The sequence below is a fragment of the Gouania willdenowi genome, chromosome 9, assembly GCF_900634775.1.
Source record: "Gouania willdenowi chromosome 9, fGouWil2.1, whole genome shotgun sequence".
Classification (NCBI taxonomy): domain Eukaryota; kingdom Metazoa; phylum Chordata; class Actinopteri; order Blenniiformes; family Gobiesocidae; genus Gouania; species Gouania willdenowi.
Window position 1 is genome coordinate 3976367 of NC_041052.1, and position 12831 is coordinate 3989197.

Sequence of the window (12831 nt, forward strand, 5' to 3'; positions counted from 1 at the left end):
CAACCCTCCACTATTTTTTTACACTACGTTTAAACTGCAATTAAAACATGACAAACAATGTTTAAATCATCTTAAATGTGCGTAGAAAATGACGTCACCTGTGAATAAACTAGAGATATGTGTAAACACTACAGTGTAGTGTTAGCATTAGTTGGCAGACGGAGCGTCATGTTGCCATATTGTCTGGATTAACAGACCAAAATAAACCTTTCCTGAAATGACAGTAAATATTTGCCAACCTGCTTGTAGCAATCACTGCAGCTGGAATTTAACATGAAGGATAGAAAATGGAAACCACACCTCACAAACACACACACATACACACGCACACTGGGTCTCATGCAAGACGCCATTTAATAGGTATGTAACGATTCACTCAACTCCCGATACGATTCGATTCACGATACGATTCTCTCATAATTTATTTTACAAAATGGGACTGTAGACAAATGATGACTGAAAAATATTCCTTTATTTTTTTTGGGAAAAAAAACTATAAAAACTGTACTGTTTTTCTTTTATTTTATTTTTTATTTTAATAAATAAAGAAATAATACAAATGAAGAAGAAGCCTATTAATTTAAATTCTGGTTCTATAGTAAACAATGCAAAACTGCATAATAGTTCTTTTTCTTTTTAAAAGTGCAACTGAAAATGTATTTTGTGCCTTAACAATTGGACTTTTAAAAAAACAGTCATTGCACTGATTTACGTCAGATATTTGTTTGGACCAGCAGAGGGCGCCGGTAACCCAGTGGTCGGTTGGCATGCAGATATTCTTGCAGTGAAGAAGAGATGCTACGCTAGCAGACAGAGCTAATGGAAAAAACGTGACTTTTACAGATATTCATGTAATATTGTAGATATTCTTTCGGTGCTAAAGGGGTAAGGAATCATTTATGAACATGTTTAAGAGTAGAAGGCAGCCAGAAAGAAAGTAGTAGCAGATTCCGCCCGCCGCCAACACTTCTGGGTAGCACCCTCTGCTGTTTAAAAAAAGTACTGTGATTCAATTTTCATAGTATTGATGTGAACCGTGATACCTATGAATCGATTTTTAACTGCCTTACAATTAATCGTTACATCTCTACCATTTAACCATCGGAGCATCTTTGTGACCAAAAGTGATATTTTGAGTGTTTTTATTATTGCGGTCATTTCTAAGGCTAGTTGTATAACATTTTTTGCCACTATTGTTTTTTTTTTTTTAATATATTTTTTGCTTGATTATAAAGTCCTGTGTATTGGAAGTGTATAGAAAAGGAGATATATTATGTATCATACTGACACGTAATAACCTCGTGACCAAATTTGTCCCATTGACTCCCATTGTAACCACATATTTTTCATATACTGTAAACATGACATACCATAATGCTTTTTCAATTAATACCTAATAGATCAAAGAATCTACCTTCAAAATAAAGGTAAAATAGGTTTTATGTGTAGTGACCCCCTACCAACCAGAGACCATTGCATAAAGTTTTAGGGAAATTTCAGTGAAGACCTGGATTTCGTATCATGCAAAATATACAAGGTGTATAAGTGTATTTTCTTTCTTTAAAAATGTCCTTGTGCCAAAAAATAATAATGCATTAAAATAAATTCTGCTATCAATTAATGACACGGTCAAGGCTGTAATATTTTCATAAAAAATATTTCACTTTGGCCCTAAATATCTGATGCGGTGGAAGTAAAAATCTAATTAATAGAGTCCATTTTTATTACACTTTTATGAGACTGTGTGTAAATTTAAAGGAGTTAAGAAAGAAAATACCAGGAAAAATGTTTGCATCTGTGTTTTTTTTTAGTGTCCATTGTTCGTTGGTAAGGATGAATCGATTCGTATTCCTACGATTAAAATACATTGATCCGTGCTCGGCAAGTGTGCCTTCCAGATGATCAATGGATCTAAAATTGTTTTAAAAGGTAATCAATCGTTTGGATCGATACAAGGAAATAACATTGGCTTTAATCACAGCAGACTTCATATAGATGTGTTTCAATATTAAAGCTCTTTTAATAATAACAACGTTACTGTCTGTGACGTCATTGCCACGTCCCAGCAGACGATAAAACATGGCATGGAGGAGAAGCCGGCGAGCAAGAAATGGATTAATCCACCTTTGGGTTCAGTGTGTGGAAACACTTCAGCTTTAACTAATATGTATTTTTATTGAACACGTATTGAGTATTTGACATGAGAGCAGAAAAGTTAACAAACTCAAGTGTTGGTTGGACTTTAATCAAATAAAATGTGAATACATTTGCCATTAAATGTTGTTTACTTGTTTGTTTATGTGCATAAATCATTTATAGATGATTTATTTACAAGAATCAACAGGAATCAATGAAAGCTCACCTGTAATGTACAGTATTCAGGTATTTATTTCACATTCACAGGTTGAATTATTATTTTGTATAAAAAGTCACTGAATCATTTAGGATCTGATCAATGTCATCCTTGAATCAAATCGTTAAAACGAATCATTACACCCTTAAATTTTGGGATTCACAAATGTTTTTCTCCATTCTACGAGTAGTGGAGAGATTTGTGCGTTTTTGTAGTCATTTTTTGTTTTTGTTTTGTGTATTTTTCTGTCATTTTGTATAGTTTGGGTGACATTTTGTGTATCTTTGGAGTCTTTTTTTTGTTACTTTTGTTGACATTTGTGTATATTCCTTCCAACTTTCTGAATTAAAACATTTTAGGGGGATTTGTTTTGGTTCCACCAGTTGCCCATGTCTGATTTTAAAGTTCTCTGTATCCCATAAACTCCTACCAAAGTAGAAGTGGAGGAAAAATTGTTACCTGATTGTGAAAATCTCGATTGCTGGGGAGCACACGTACAAAGATTACAGTTTATTAAATGTTTGTCCAATGCACAATAACACGTTTCAAATTTAGGAAATGTAAAAACCGTTCATAATAAAGTCTAACTTACATTATTAAATATTCTAAAGGTGCTCATTTTCTTTTTTAGTGGCATCTCTCTGCCCTTATATGGCATTTAGTGAGCATTTGTCTTGTTTTTTCTCTTAACAACACAAAAAAAGGAAAAATATGTGAGAAATTTAAGCAAATATTTCTGCCAATTGTGCATTAAATGTTTCCTCATGTTTGTGAAATCATTCCACGATCATAAAATAAATGAAAATGCACCTAATGTTTGTATATTCCTCTTCTTACAGTAACAGTATAGTAACGTGAAGTGTTTTAGACTGTATCATATTGTCTTGTTTCCTTTAGAGCAGCAGTGCTGATTCCTTTGATTTCCTCTTACCTCAGGATAAACTCTTTGAAACACAAGCGCAGTTTGTTGTGGTGACGGAACAACTTTGGATCGGCTGGGATGTCATTCAGGAAAACTTGGGCCACTTCCAACGGACCCTTGAAGAGAGAGAGAGAGAGAGAGAGAGAGAGAAACCGATACAAACAAAGTTAGAGAAGCAGGAGAAGGAGAAGAAAAGTCCAAGAGCAGGAAAGACAGGAAGTGTTTATAGTGAGAGAACAAAGGAGTGATGAGGGTGCATGGGGGGGGGGCATGTTGAGGGAATTGGAATGATGCATTCCTTTCAATTTGAACACAGAGATCATATTTTGGAGAAAAAAAAACAGATTAGTTAAAATACAGATTCTTATTCTTTTATGTAAACTGTCAATAATTTTTTTTAAAACTAATATATTTTCTTCTTATAACCTTCTTACAAACTGTTTAAACCCATAAACCAAAATAAACTGCATATTTCTTCATTTATTACCATGCAAAGTTAAACAAAAATACATATATTTTTTTAAAAACATAAAATAAATTTTTTTTTAAATTTATTTAACATAAAAAACAGATATTATGACGGCCTATTAGGGCCACATTAAAATTAAAATAAATCTGAGCACTACAAGATTAAAATCGTAAAATTTTGTGAATAAAGTCTTAATGTTTCAAGATTGAAATATTTATATTTTAAGATTGAAGTAGGAATTTTATGCCATTAAAGCCTTAATATTTCAAGATTAAAGTCGTAATATTTCAAGAATAAAATTGCAATATTTTGAGAATAAAATCATAATAGTTTTTTAGATTAAAGTCGTAATATTTCAAGAATAAAATTGCAATATTTTGAGAATAAAATCATAATAGTTTTTAGATTAAAGTCGTAATATTTCAAGAATAAAGTTGTAATTTTATTAGATTAAAGTAGGAATATTTTTAGATTAAAGTAGTAATATTTTTAGACTAAAGTAGTAATATTTTTAGATTAAAGTTGTAATATGCTGAGATTAAGGTTGTAATATTTTGAGAATAAAGTAGTAATTTTATTAGATTAAAATAGTAATATTTTGAGATTAAATTCATAAAAAAAGTTTGCCCATGTTTCTGGCACATGTGACAAACTCATGGCCCGGGGGCCAAATCCGGCCCTTTGGAGCATCTGTTCCGGCCCATAGGAGAAAGTAAAAATCACAGAGAAAACATGAATCATTGAGTAAATGAGACTCAACAACACTCCCGGTGCTTATATCGCATAATTTATCATTATTTTTTATCTTAAACTGTTGAAAAAAACGCAACAATTCTTACAATTAATTAAATAAAAATTTGTCACAAAATCTAGGAAATTTAAAATGAAGCTCTTGTTGGGAATGATATTTGTCACTTATTGCATGGATATTGTTGGTTTCTTATATATTTTGTGTTTTATCTATATGTAGAAGTGCAAACTAGGGTGAAATAATGTTGAAATTACTGGTTTTCCTGCATAAAATCTGTGGCCCACTTTCTCCATATTTGGTCCCTGAACTAAAATGAGTTTGACACCCCTGCCCTAATGTTTAAGCACACATAACTGAATCCATTTTAATCCCCTCTTATTTGCATCTATTTTTATCTAATTGAGCATATATCTTTACCAGCTCACCCTGCACATGCTGGCCATTTGGCTCCCATTTAGCCCAGTATGAGATCTAGTTATCCCAACTTATATCCGTCATAAAACCACAGCACGCTCGCTGTACAATGGCCGTTAAGCATCTGTGATTAACATCAGAAAGACATCAGGTCCTGGTCCTGGCTCTAGCTCCGCCTCCTCTTCTGATTACAGAGCACAGTGATGTGTTTATAAAGCTGCTGAGCATTAGCGTCATGTATACAAGCATCAGGATGGAGCGAGCTAGCTGTCAGATTAGACGTGCCAGGATAAAGCACGGGGGGGTGGGGGTGTGGGGGATTCTTCATTACACCCAACATCCAACATCAGGCTGGCAGGACCTGGAATCTATCAGATCAAAGCCACCTCCGGTTCAGCGCTAACATAAAAGGAAGCGGCACCTTCAATTGACATTTTAACTGAATCAGGAGAAAAGCAGAGGGAGGGATTAGGGTTATGGACGCTTTGATGTGGGATCACTGTCACGTCATCCCCCCTCCCCCCCTGCTCTGCCTAACCACAATGGAAAGAGTGGATGTGAGGAAATAAACACACTAACCTGGTTAAAGGTCCAGTATTTTGTTATTTTCCATCCATCTATATTTGTTCTAAGAACCCCAACAACATAGTATTTGAGGTTTATTTTACCAAACTCGTCTGTTTTCTGTAGTTTTAGCCCTCTGTAAAGTCACTTTCACGACGCTTCTAAAAACAGGCTGTTTTTCGGCCTTCGTACATATGCATGAGTGGGCGTGTCTGTAGACGCTGGCTACGCCTCGCTCTTGGCTTGCACTAATATTATACTGGTGTCTGGGATTCCAACAGCTTTATTACCACAGAGGTTGTCTCTGTGCTATCCATACAATGCACATTACAGTAAAACACATGGCTATTAAGTGGCTATTGTGATTGTGAGTCAGACAAATGCTGTTTCAGGGTTTGTGTTTATGACAGCAGCAGCAGAGTCAGTCAGCAGTTTCAAACACTCAGCAGAGCTGCTACGTCGCTTTCTTCTCCTCCTCACCTCTACTAACCACGGGAATAGTCTATTTAAGTTGATAATCATTTGTTTTGTTCAACCGCTGCATTGCATTGGGTCACAAACACATCAGATCATGTCAAAGGCGATACAAGGTGATGCATCGGCTACGAAAAATGGAACTGAATGTGTACGCTCACACTGTGCTTCAGATTATCTATATCAGGGGTGTCCAATTCCGGTCCTCGAGGGCCACTATCCAGCATGTTTTAGATGTTTCCCCCGTCCAACACACCTGATGCAAATGATTAGGATCATTATCAGGCTTCTGCAGAGCTGGATGAGGAGTTGATCATTTGAATCAGGTGTGTTGGAAGAGGGAAACATCTAAAACATGCTGGATAGTGGCCCTCGAGGACCGGAATTGGACACCCCTGATCTATATACTGAATGTAAATATATTATCTGTGGATAAAAGGACTCGTGGTTAAGGGACATTATAGTATAATCTATATTCTATATTAAACCGCAGTGTTTGGTTTACCTGCGAGGTAGTTTGAGAGAGAGGAGCTCACATTCTTATAGGGTAGGAGGAGCCAGGATTGTCAGGAGGAGGAGTTTCCGCCTTATGACGTCATAAGGGGGCAAAAATCCAACTCACCCGTTTGGAGCTGACTTTTTACAAAATGTTGAATAACAACAGAGGGAGGAAACAGAACCCTCAGAGTGAGGCTAAAAAATGTATATCACTGTATCAGAACCGTTATAAAGTGATTTTTTTCATATTATTGCCCTTTAACGGTGGATGTGAGGATATAAACACTCACCTGGTTAACGGTGGCCCCCACAGAGCCCTGGAGCAGCATCTGTAACATCTTAGCGTCCGGCTGCTCTCTGTGCGTGGCCACGGCCAGCTCCCTCGTCTTCTTCTGCATGTCCTCGATCGCCACCTCAATGGGAGTCAGATCGAACTGGAAAACAGGACAAACCAACGTTTGTCACACATTTTGTAAAGTGACAAACAATGACAATACGAGGGTTTCCAATTTTCTGTAAACGCAAAAAATGGAATTCACATTCTGAAATGGAATTTTTTTTTGTTTTCTCTCTCTTTGTTTAACATAAGGTCCCAACATGACATGGAAATGCCTCACATGTACAGTATGTTTTGGAAAAATATCACAATTACACACTATTTTTCACTGGAAAACTTATTGTATGTTCAGTAATTTTAACCATTCATCTTAGGTTATCTTTCGTTATTATATACTGTATATATCGTTTTTTTTATGTTGTGTTTTTGTCTGTTCTTTACTGATTACTAATTAGGTAAAGGCTTCAAATAAGCTCTTTGAGCATTCTGCCTGTTCCTGTTTACCCATCTCTTATGCAATAGCGTGTATTATACTGTAATTCTGCAAAAGAAATGAAACAAATAATAAATAAATAAAATGTTATCCTGTGACTGAAAACGAATGCAGAATATTGCTGGAATTAGAATCAAAATCTGATGTAGAAGCAAAAGTTAAACTTTTTTGAGAAATGTAATCTGAGAGTTTGATAAACATAAGGTTTGTCTTTGATATTCAATTAGAGTTAGTTACCATTTACTAGTTCTCAAAAGTAAAAAAAAATAAAAATAATAAAGGTGTACTTGTAAAGGTGAAATTTGTAATTACTGATATTGTGATATATAGCAATGTACAGTAGTCCCTCGCTAATACGCGGTTCACCTTTCGCAGCCTCAGTGTTTCGCTGATTTTTTTTTACAGTGCAATTTTGCATGCATTTTTTTTTTACAGCGTATGAACGCACATTGTGTTCTGGGTCCCGATTGGCTAATGCTGCGTTCACCCACCAGCGACACATCCAACTCAGTGAGGTCCACTGCCTGCTCTCCTTTTTCTCCTCTCATAAACATAAACCACCAGTGAAAAAAGCCGGTGTGATTAGCGGCTAATGCTAACCTAGCTCAGTGCTACAGAGAGAACTTTTACCTCCTACTACCACCTCCTCGCTGATTCTCCTCCACACCTAATCCTTCCTAAGGTCGTGTCATACAGCTCCAGGTGGTCACACACAGCTTCTACTCCATGGTTGAATGGGTCACCAGACCGGTGACATCATCGTCAACAAAGACTCTGAATGAGTTCGGCATCAATGTCTGATTACTAGCAGTGTGACTCCGAAGTGCTGTATGTTTGAAAACAGGTTTATGTTTTCAAATCTACGAAGGTTTGAACTTTGAGAGTTTAAACAAGAGAAAAATTTCGCCTATTGTGGGTTATTTTTAGAACGTAACCCCCACGATAAAAGAGGGACTACTGCATATCGTATTTTTTAATATCGAGATGTATCGTATTGTGACACGGGAATTGTATCGTATTGTCAGATTCATGGCAATGTACACCCCTAGTTGAATAGCCAGTAAAGTCATCCAAACACCAAAAGATGACACAACAAAAACCAAACGGTAAAGTGTAACGTGACGCAAAAAATGGGTAAACTCTGAAATTGAATTTGGGATATTTTAAAACCAAAAACGGTAGGCCCTGTGATCCACGTGATGTGTTTGCTGCTTACCTCTTCCTTCTGGATGACGTTGATGCGAGTCTTCACGTAGGGGAAGGCGTGCATGGTGGTGAGGATGGTCTTCCTCTTGTACTGCTCGTTGAGTTCCCCACGGGGCCGCCCGCTCTTCGTGAACGGCGTGGTGTACATGAAGCGCCGCAGGTTGAAGTTCTTCTCAAAGTTTGTGAGGCGGTCTTTCATCTCGTAGTCGTCAAAGTAGGGTTCCACGTACGTGATCTGGATGTAGGCCTGCAGAGAGAGAGAGAGAGAGAGAGAGATGCTTTTAGATTCACTTTATTTTCACACATTTGACTTATTTTGCAAACATTCAGCAGATTATAAAATGTGTCTCATCCTTAACAGAGAGAAAAACACATGAATCAGACATTTAATAGTAAACTCAGACACATTCTATGTTGACATGTTTGTTCTTCTACATCTCGGCATTTATTTTCCATTCCTTCAATTACTCATTTTCTCCGTCTGTTTAAACAGTATTCGGACGACATTGGGGTGATATTGTGACGGATGGATCATAATAAATTAATTGCAAATATAAATAAAACAAAAGTGTTGATTTTTGGTAATTATAAAAATAAATAAAAAACCCAGAAATACAAATAAAGATAGATGATATCCAATTGGAAAATATTACTGAACATAAAGTAATAATTGATAATAAACTAACATGAAATGCCCACATTAGACATGTAAAAAACTACATTTCAAAAAGCCTCTCAATTATGAACAAAGCAAAACATTTTCTGGACCATGAAGTTCTCAAAACTTATATTGTTCATTAGTACTTCCCTATCTCACATATAGATAGTACAGTATAGGCCAGTTACATCTATAGCTAGTTGTGTTTTTATCTTTACATTTATTACCATTGTTGGTATTTTGCATCATATTCTTATATGTCTTAAGTTACTGATTATTAGTTAGTCAGATTGTCCTTTTCTGTTTAGTATTTGTTTGTATATTTCTGTAAATTCAAACAGACTAGGAACAAATATGATAGAATTGTATAGTTAATTGTGTTATGGTTTCCTTGTACAGAGTTGTTTTTTTGGTTTTCCTGCTCGAAGAAAAAACAAACAAATAAATGAAGTGAAAATGAAGGTAGTCGACTAATATAACCCACAGAGATGAGTCGACAGTCGGGTTTACTAACCTTGTTTGGATTTAGCAGTTTTCTATCCACTGGTGTCGAGTCTTTAATCATCACCAACGTGTCGTCTCCAAAACACTGACTGTAGAAATTCTAGAAAATAACGACATCGTACAGAAATATTGATACACGAGAGCATAGACTAGAATCACATTTAATACTAGAACTAGTACTAGAACTATAGTCGTGGGATATATCATTTCAAAGGTAATTCAACGTAGATGATAGTTGTATGTTGCACAATTTCATTTGTTTGACTCAATGGAACCGAGTCATTTCACTGAATTCTCTCTCTATTTAGAGTCTATGGTAGACAGAATTATGGGGGCAGCTCTTTCTAAAAACTAAAAGACTTGAGTATTAAAATATGTTGGTATTTGGGTAGATTTAACTATTAATTATTAAGTAGTAAGTCCTATTACAATATTCATTCAATATTCATATCAAAACTCTAAGTGCAGTGAGCCACCACCACCAAAATACATTTGTATTAAGTATCAATATCACACGTACAAATTTAAAAAACATATTCCACCATGTAAATAAGTAATAATAATAATAATAATAACAATAGTTTCCTATTAATGATAGAAGCAGAAAAGGAATAAAAAAGGAATGAAAAAAATGATATTTGTACTTGAATGAATAAAAAATAATATTAGATATAACAGATAAGAAATAGAAAATAGTAAGAAAAAACAAAATAAAGAAAAACTTGGCATTTAACTAGCTAACCTGACATATACAGTATATATATATATATATATATATACTTCATCGTCATACCTCCAGCCTGTGGGATATCTCAGGCAGGTGTGTGATTCCAGGCTCCTTGTAGATAAATTCCCGTTCATCCAGGTCTCCAAACTTGGCTCCGTAAAACCCGACCCGGAAATACGTTCCAAACATCCTTTTATGGCCCTGCAGAAACAGGAAAAACACAATATGGTAGTACATTTTTAGTGATGTTATTATGAAAGGAACTGAAAGTATAACTGTGTTAACTAATTACAAAAACTATAAAAGAATTCAGAATTCCAAAGCGATTTCATGGTTAAAATACAAAGAAATCTCATTATTGTCTTGAACAAACCTTGTGAATGATGTTGTCGAACGCTTTCTGCAGTTTGTCATGAGTCGACGCCAGTTTTCTAAAATCTCTATGTGCCTCCAGGATTGGTAAAATGATTTTGTGGACCTCATTTACAGCCTCATAGAGACCACCCTGAGGACAGAGGCAGAAAATACACATTTATCATCAGATTTAACCCATGCACGCACAGATTAACATCCTGATGAACCACCCTGCAGTGGGGCCACAACAATGTAGTTGTCTGATCTGAGGACCACAACATTATCAACATAGAATAATGACCAAGCATTAACACAATAAACAACAAACTGTTTTTTTTTATTATTATTATTATTATTTTTCATTTTGTTGTCGTTTTGTGTGTTTTGAGTCATTTTGGCCATTTTTGTTGTTGTTTGATATATTTTGAGGAGTCAAAAAGTGTATTTTCGTTTTCATTGTATGGATTTCTTGTCATTTTGTGTTTTATTTGCATTTTAATGTATTTTTGTTGTTATTTTGTGTGTTTTTGACTCATTTATTATAATTTTGTTGTTTGGTATATTTTTTGGCATGTGTTTTACAGTCAGTTTGTATATTTCTGTTTTTTGCATGTTTTGTTGTCCTTTTGTGTGTTTTTGGAGTCAATTAGTGTATTTTTGTTTTCATTGAATAGATTTCTTGCCATTTTGTATGATTTTTATTCTTAATATGTCACTATTTTATGTTAATCTTGTTGTTTTTTGTGTTTTCTGAGTCATTTTGTATATTTAGTTGTAATTTTGTATGTTTTCCTCTATTTTTGTTGTCCTTTTGTGTGTTTCTGGGATGATATTGTGCATTTACATTAGACACTGTACTAAATGAGTGTGTGCACGCTCTGGGGCTTAAACCATACGTTGCTGAAGAGCTCGGCCCCCTGCTCCAGCAGCCCCACCAGGCCGCTCTCTGTGAAGTAACGTCCTGAGCACACGCCGTCCTCGTCCGGGGACAGGATGTCATCCGATACCGCCGACTCCTCCAGCACGTTGGGGGAGATGTTCTGAGAAGAAAAATCAGTCAGCTGATCAATCGGCCTGCCCTCCTAATCAAATGATCAATCACACGGAAATGGAACTAATTTGATGAGCAGCCGATCAATGGCTGTTAACTGGTGGTGTTTGTCAATAACTCCACCACCTTTTATTGCTGCCATGACTGCCTGATTTGTGTTTAGGACTATGGGAGGGATTCGTCTCAAAAAACTATATAAGTGTCAAAAAGTGAATCCACAATTGTCACATGTATTTTCAGATTTTTCACATGCGTAATTTGTGTATTGATGACATATCTGAAAAACACATGTGAACATCTTAAAAACAAGAGAAAATAAAAAATAAACTAAATCTAAAAAAAAGTGTTAAAATCTAAAAATCACGTGAAAATCTGATAAATGCGTGAAAATCTAAAAAAAAGACAAATCTGAAATTCTGAAAAACACATGTAAATTTAAAAAACATGTTAAAATAAAAAAAACACTTGAAAATCTGAAAAACACGTGTGAAAAAGTTAAAAGAATGTTAAAATCTAAAAAAAACCACTTAAAAATCAAAAAAGCGTGAAAATATGAAAAGCACGTGAAAATCTAAAGAAACACATGAAAAACTAAAAAAACATGTAAAATAAAAAAATCAGAAAAAAATGTGAAAATTTAAAAAAACATGTGAAAATCAAAAGAAAATTCTGAAAAACACATGTGAAAATTTGAAAACCATGTTAAAATCTGAAAAAACACTTGAAAATTAAAAAAAAAAAATCTGAAAAAAAAAAAAAAAATGTTAAAACTAGAGCTCTTCTTCTTCTTCTTCTTCTTCTTCTTCTTCTTCTTCTTCTTCTTCTTCTTCTTCTTCTTCTTCTTCTTCTTCTTCTTCTTCTTCTTCTTCTTCTTCTTCTTCTTCTTCTTCTTCTTCTTCTTCTTCTTCTTCTTCTTCTTCTTCTTCTTCTTCTTCTTCTTCTTCTTCTTCTTCCTCCTCCTCCTCCTCTTCTTCTAAGGTGTTGTGCACAGCAGAGCTATCAGGGGATGGTGTTCTATGTTGACGCTATGGGTGTACAGCTAGCTCCCCCCTCTGG

General features: G+C 35.1%; 1 protein-coding gene across 3 annotated transcripts in view; it reads right to left on the reverse strand.

Moving 5' to 3' along the window:
• The window catches only part of dock8 (dedicator of cytokinesis 8), a 98843-nt gene that overhangs the window by 4721 nt on the left and 81291 nt on the right, over positions 1–12831 (reverse strand). For all 3 annotated transcript variants that reach the window (XM_028458669.1, XM_028458668.1, XM_028458667.1), the window contains exons 40-46: positions 11621–11764; positions 10744–10875; positions 10437–10571; positions 9654–9743; positions 8492–8728; positions 6736–6879; positions 3285–3391 (exon numbers count right to left, since the gene is read on the reverse strand). In XM_028458669.1, the coding sequence (XP_028314470.1) occupies positions 3285–3391; positions 6736–6879; positions 8492–8728; positions 9654–9743; positions 10437–10571; positions 10744–10875; positions 11621–11764 (989 nt within the window). The remainder of the gene's footprint in view (positions 1–3284; positions 3392–6735; positions 6880–8491; positions 8729–9653; positions 9744–10436; positions 10572–10743; positions 10876–11620; positions 11765–12831) is intronic.